Source organism: Lipotes vexillifer, unplaced genomic scaffold, assembly GCF_000442215.2.
Source record: "Lipotes vexillifer unplaced genomic scaffold, Lipotes_vexillifer_v1.1 scaffold663, whole genome shotgun sequence".
Lineage (NCBI taxonomy): Eukaryota > Metazoa > Chordata > Mammalia > Artiodactyla > Lipotidae > Lipotes > Lipotes vexillifer.
This window is the reverse complement of record NW_006788963.1, coordinates 519,090-526,115: the sequence shown is the minus strand read 5'-3', so window position 1 is coordinate 526,115 and position 7,026 is coordinate 519,090. Positions and strand designations below refer to the sequence as shown.

At 36.8% G+C, this 7,026-nt stretch overlaps 1 protein-coding gene across 1 annotated transcript in view; it reads right to left on the bottom strand.

The window, feature by feature from the left end:
- Window positions 1–7,026, bottom strand: part of FAM133B (family with sequence similarity 133 member B) — a 24,757-nt gene that overhangs the window by 2,130 nt on the left and 15,601 nt on the right. The window contains exons 9-10 of the mRNA XM_007461887.1: window positions 4,857–4,949; window positions 2,250–2,297 (exon numbers count right to left, since the gene is read on the bottom strand). Of these exons, the coding sequence (XP_007461949.1) occupies window positions 2,250–2,297; window positions 4,857–4,949 (141 nt within the window). The remainder of the gene's footprint in view (window positions 1–2,249; window positions 2,298–4,856; window positions 4,950–7,026) is intronic.

Sequence of the window (7,026 nt, the reverse complement as noted above, 5' to 3'; positions counted from 1 at the left end):
CCCTGACTCTCTTGACTTTCTGATGTAAAAGAGAAGGCAGAACTTTTAGAAACAGATATGTGGAAATGTAGTATCAAATAATATACTAGTTGTTGATATTCAGGAGAAGTAAAAAGAAAAGGCAAGAGCCTTAATATAAGGGTGGCAAAAATAAAACTTCCTCTCCATCTCCTTATCTATTAGAACTTCCATCCCCCCGCCTTCCCTAAGGCCTCTACCACTTTGTGACACTAACAAACTTTCACTGTTCTTTTCATTACGAGCCCAGGTACGCAGGGACTTTTAGAGAGTCCAAAATCTTATATCTGGGCTTTTAAAAATAAGTTTTGGGTATAGGTTACTTTTTCATAAAAGGATAGTTGGCCACTCTGTTCTTAAAACACTTTTCTTCTTGGCTTCCATGACACCTCACTCTGCTGCTTTCCTTCTATCACAAAGACCTTGTTTGCTGGTTCTTCTTCCTCTGCTCAACCTTTGTGGGCTTCCTTCCCTTCTTTTCCACATGCTCTCCCAGTAACATGCTTTAAATACCACTTAAGAGAGCAAATCTTTATATCCAGTCCTATGCTCTCAACCCAAGACTGCAAGTGCCTTATTACTAGCTCTACCATGCTAGTTATTAAAAATGCTTAATTTTTCCCTCCAAATCCTTTCTCAACCATCTTAGTGCATGACACCGCTAATTCATCATATTGTTTAAGCCAAACAATCTAAACTATCTTTGACTCTACTCTTTAACTCCACTCTCCACCCCTGAAGCACCAAGCAAGTCCTACCACCTAAGGCCAAAACATATCTCAAATCCATCATGCCAGTCCATCTCCATCACTACCACTGTAATACAAACAACAGCATTCCTCATTTAGGTCCAGTCATCACTTCTGCCAAAATATTTTTAAAATGTAAAGTTGATTTAGGTCACCTGTTTGCTTTGATTAAAACCTAAATAGTGTGCTCTGTGAGATGGCCTCTGCTTACTTCCCGACCTCATTATATGCTATCCTCTTTATCTACTATGTGTAAGCCAAGCCTACCTTTTTTCACTTCTTCAAACATAACAAGCTCACTCCCACCATAGGTCCTGAGCTCTTCTCTCTGTCTAGGATATTCTATCTTTCATCTTCTAATGGTTCGCTCTTTTTTGTAAATCAGATTTCAGCTTAATTTTACATCCTCAAAGAGGCTTTCTCTCCCTGAGTCAGCCTCTCATTTGTCACACTCTTATCTATCTCGTACTCCATTATAACAGCTCTACCAAGACAGAACAGTGCCTGCATAGAGAAGCTTAATAAATACATGCTAGCTGAATGCATGAAACAGTAAAGTATCCAAATATAAATTAGAATTATCCAAAATTAACTTTATGTCTTAAAAATATGAACCAAAGATGCAGTCTTCACCCAAATTATTTTCCCACTCAGGAAAAGTCTCTTAAATGTCTCCTTGGTCTTGAAGCATATAAAATGTTACTTCTGAATCACACACTATCAGGTGAACCTTCTCAGAGAAGGACCCTCGTTTTAAGAGTCAGGGACATTCTGGGAAGGGGCAGTTACTCTCAAACCTACAAATGATGCTGTTCTCATTTTTCTTTTACTCCTAAGAAAATGCCTTCAAAGGCCATAGCCCACACTTATGTGGGTGCTCCTAAATTACTTTGCTGATATGATCTGCATTTCTCCTTGATAATTTGTTACAGACTTTCTCTAGGTTGGTCTGCTTCTCATTGGATACCACTTCCACTTTCCTATTCTCCTCTTTCTACTTCTCAACCTGCATAATAGCAGAGCTGGCTTTAGAAATGATTGAAAGAATCATCTTTATTAGTGAATCATTTATGTTGTAACATTGCTGCTTATTTTTCATTGCAGCGTGCGCTTCATGAGTCTTTTTCTATTATTACCAGGTTTGGCAGATCTGGGAGTATCTACTGTCGAAGATGGAGGGAGTCACCATACTTTACTCTCATACTTCCTGTTACAGCTTAAGAAAGTCAAACAACAGTTTAAGCTTACATTTCTAACAGTAAAATACTGAAAATGAAACAGAGGTGTTTGCTATCAGGATATGCTTCCTTTCCTCTGAGCCAATTTAATTTTCTCCAACCCATTAAGTGAAGCTGCTGAACACCACACCTTTCCCAATAAGTATTTATTTAGTTCTAGTAAGTGCAATCATGCTTCACAATGACTAATTTTATATTAAAAACAGCTACACTGTTGTCATGTAAAAACATAAGTGATACTTGCTGTTGTTTTTTCTCGTTCTTCACTGCTTTTCTTCTTTTTTGCTCGTATCTACAAAATTAAAATTTTTGTGGAGAACAGAAGATAAATATGCAATTTCCAAGGCATTTTTTTCATTCACTAATATACCTTTATGTAAAAAACCTTTTTTTCACAATCAAATAACATTTTAAATGCCTTATTGTACCTCAAACCTCTATTATATCACAATGAGGATTCAATGAAAAACATTTAAAGGAAAGAAAATTAAATCTCTAGAGGGCTTCTCTTAGATTTTCTTTCACCACCTAAAAACAGCAGTGAGGTACAGTAGATAAAATACATGGGCTCTCAAATAAAACAGACCAAGCTCTGAACCCTACCTCTGCTATGTATTACCCTCAGTTTCATCGTCTTTGTAAAATGTAGGTAATGTCCACCCTCAAGGGGGAATGCCTGGAATACAGTAGGTATTTCTCTTACCTATGGTGTTTAACAAATGGTGGCTTTATATATATAGTGTACTCAGTATCAATGAACTGATAAAAATCTTTTCAAGTAACAATTATTACCCCATTAATATTTTATTTCAATATTTTGAAGTGTGATACACTGGATTTACATTAAATTCAAAGTTGCTAAAGCTGATGTGTATTAATGTTAAATCCAAATGTAACATATTTTATATTAAGACAAACATAATTAATACAATAATCAAGCACAAAAATTGCCGAAATATTGAATTGTTTGGTTTATCTGCTAGGTTACTGTATGTTAAGTACATGAAAATGTAACTAAGAATAGCACAAATAAACTAAAATAGACTGCAGGAATAGAACACAGAAGCATTAAAGACTACTAACTTTCAATGGAAGCGGTAGCTCTCTCCTGAAAGAACTTGGAGAATGCAATCCTTATTTCTGGTGGTTATTCTTGTGACTGAGGGGGTGGGGCCAGGACAGGGAGTGCCATCAGGCCATGTCCAGGGAGCCTGGAAGTTAACTTTAGAATCGCCTGCTTGACATTCATATAATGGACCCAATTATAATATAAAATCTAAGTTTATTACAATATGAACACAAAGTATTTTGTACTGGGTTTTAAGATGCAGTCGGCCCTCCGTATCTGTGGGTTCAGCACCCATGGATTCAACCAACCATGGATCAAAAATATTTGGGGAAAAAAAATTGCAGTAAGTTTCAAAAAGCAAAACTTGACTCTGTCACATGCCAGCAACTATTTATATAGCATTTACATTGTATTCGGTATTAGATGTACTCTAGAGATAATTTAAAGTGTATGGGAGGATGTGCGTTGGTTAGATGCAAATACTACGCCATTTTATATAAGAGACTTGAGCACCTGTGAACTTTGGTATCCACAGGGGTCCTGGAACAAATTCCCTGCAGATATCGAAGGATGACAGTACAGTGGATGTCCCAGAATAGCTATATCATATAAATAGAGGGAAGACTGTATTTTGTTTCATTCAGAGCTTTACTGGGAATTGTCCACCATTTTGGAAAATGTCATTGGTGACAATGCTATTGTACGGCTTTTGAAGGGCATAGGTCAACGTACCTGCTACAGCCTGAATTTTGTCACAGTTTAATATTTTATGTCTTCTAATGTTATTAGGTGCAAGTACTTATGCATAGAAATATAATTTTATAAAATTATATATTATTCTCTTGTATTCATTTTTATTTCTTTAGGAGATACTAATATAAAAATGTGTACAGGTAGCCTATATTAGCTACAAACTTCATTAAAGGAGTATTACAAAATATTGCTACAAATGGGGACAAGAGGTCCTATTTTACAAATGAGGAAATCAAGTCTAAGCAGAGAAATACTTCAAAGATAACTTATAAACCTAAAATTAACTAAAAATGGACTCTAATTACAAGAGAATACAAAATCTAAGACAGGGATATTAGAGCTGAAAAGGACTGTACAGATTACCTAATTCTACTCCTTCATTTTATGGATAGGAAAACTGAGGTCATGTCAACATTTCTGCTCCACCGTATCACCTTTCTACTCCCTAAAGAGTAGCGCCAGGGCTTCCCTGGTGGCGCAGTGGTTGAGAGTCTGCCTGCCGATGCAGGGGATGCAGGTTCATGCCCCGGTCCGGGAAGATCCCACATGCCGCAGAGAGGCTGGGCCCGTGAGCCACGGCCGCTGAGCCTGAGCATCTGGAGCCTGTGCTCCGCAACGGGAGAGGCCACAACAGTGAGAGGCCCACGTACAGCAAAAAAAAAAAAAAAAAAAAAAAAAAAAAAAAAGGAGTAGCGCCAAACAAAAACAAGGGAATGCTTGGGTTTTAATATGGTACATGCTATACAGTATCTTTCATGTCATCAAAATGGTAGTAAAAAGAAAACATTAGTAGAGTAAAAATAAAAGATCTCAGATTGGAAAGGTATCTGGGAATACGATTCTCAAAATAAAAGCCACATTACTATTTTCCGTAAAAATACAAAACTTATTCTGAAATGGCGTCTCTTTTACATATTAGAAAAGTGAGTAAATCAAATATCTTATGAAATTTTTTTACTAATTCGTATTTATTAAATCAAATAACTAAATATTTTAAAGTAAAGAAAATGGATTTGATTATAGACTTACCTCCTCAGTATAATCTGATTCTGACAGGGACTCAGATGATAAAGGTTTATCTTCAGGATACATCTTTCTTTTTTTGCTGAGTCCTTTAATGTCCTATGAAAAATAAATACATGTATGCCGACTGAGATATAATACAATGCCACACGAATTTTACGTTTTAAGTTCTATTTAAGAATTTTCCCAATTATCACAAAAATTATCCATTTTCATTTTAGAAACATCTAAAATTGGTGACAATGATCAGGAATCAGTTTCTAATTCCAATAAAGCAATGCTTTTATTAAATAACTTGAAAAGAAATACCTATACATCCATTTAGATGTAATATCCTCCTTATTTTCTTTAATTGTACGTGATGAAGTTTTAAAGAGTTAAGGAAAACATATGGTATAAGATTTGGGTCCTTTGCAGTTTAACTCTTTTTGTTTCTAGCCTGGGTTGGATCAGACAGGCCTAGTGCTACAGAAAAGAAAATCAACAGGTAATTATTTGTGATGGCCTAAAAAGGTCTCTGCACCGTAGTTCCCTTAGTGCATTTAAAGAGTTAAATTCACATTAAAAAACAAAACAAAACTTAATCTCTAAGTATTTAATGATGAGAAAATGTATAATTCTGGGGAGGAGTACTTAGGAGCTTAAATACATATTTTAAGGAATAAAACATTTTTAAAGGAATAAAACATTCTGGGAACTTCCCTGGTGGTGCAGTGGTTGAGGATCTGCCTGCCCATGCAGGGGACACAGTTCGATCCGTGGTCCGGGGAGATCCTACATGCTGCGGAGCAACTAATGTGCCACAGCTACTGTGGCACAGCTAGTGAGCCTGCACTCTAGAGCCGCGAGCCACTGCTACTGAGCCTGTGTGCCACAACTACTGAAGCCCGTGCACCTAGAGTCTGTGCTCCCAACAAGAGAAGCCACCACAATGAGAAGCCTGCCCACCACAATGAAGAGTAGCCCCCGCTCGCCGCAACCAGAGAAAAGCCCGCGTGCAGCAACGAAGACCCAATGCAGCCAAAAAATAAAAGAAAATAAATTAAAAAATAAAGTACCAAAAAAAAAAGAAATAAAACATTCTGAAAACATCTGAAACAAATATGACAGAATGTTAAGATTTATTAAAGCTGCATAGTGAGTATGATGGTTGTCATTTTATTTTTTCTATATGCTTCATCGGTACATATGAAGTAGTTCATAACAACAAAAACAAAACCACACAAAGGAAAAAATGCTCACCACTTAATCTTACAGAGAAAAAAATGACATAAAACTTTTACATAGCATGAACCCAATTTTGAAGATATAAACAAACAAGAAAAGAAATGAACAGTGATGATATATGTGGTAGATTACAGGTGATGTTTCTGCAAACAGCTTTATTATTTTGGTAGAAATTATAAATGTTCATTTTAAGAAAATTCACCAAAATCCCACTACAGGGATTTTGGGAAACATCTCTGTGTATGTACAATTTTACATAAATACTTGTTTGGAACCCACTCTTCTCACCCAACAGTATCTTTCCATGCCAACTACACCATCATTTTTGGCTGCCTTTGACATTCACTGAAAGTATATACCACTGAAAGTAGATACCACAATTTACTCAACCCATCTCCTTCTGGAGGGCAGGCATATGAGTTCCTCGCTATTAAAAACAAAGTTGAAATATAGTAAAGGGTACGTGAGGGCAAAATCTTTAATAATGACTAAATCAAAGACCAAAGCAGCCTTCATCCAAATGATTTTCTCACTCTCCCATAACCCTCAAAATTGTTTCTTCGCCAAAAACAAAAAAGGGCTTCCCTGGTGGCGCAGTGGTTGAGAGTCCGCCTGCCAATGCAGGGGACACGGGTTCGTGCCCCGGTCCGGGAAGGTCCCACATGCCGCAGAGCGGCTGGGCCCGAGAGCCATGGCCGCTGAGCCTGCGCGTCCGGAGTCTGTGCTCTACAACGGGAGAGGCCATAACAGTGAGAGGCCCGCATACCGCAAAAAAAAAAAAAAATTGTTTCTTATTTCATTCATTTATGAATCACACTTCACCAAAAAGCCTCTTCATCAGATTCTTTTATCAGCCATATCAATCTCAGATTATTAGAATATAGTTCATATTTTCTTTAAAAATTGCCTCAACATGTATTTCATCTATTTTTATGTGTATGTGAGGTAT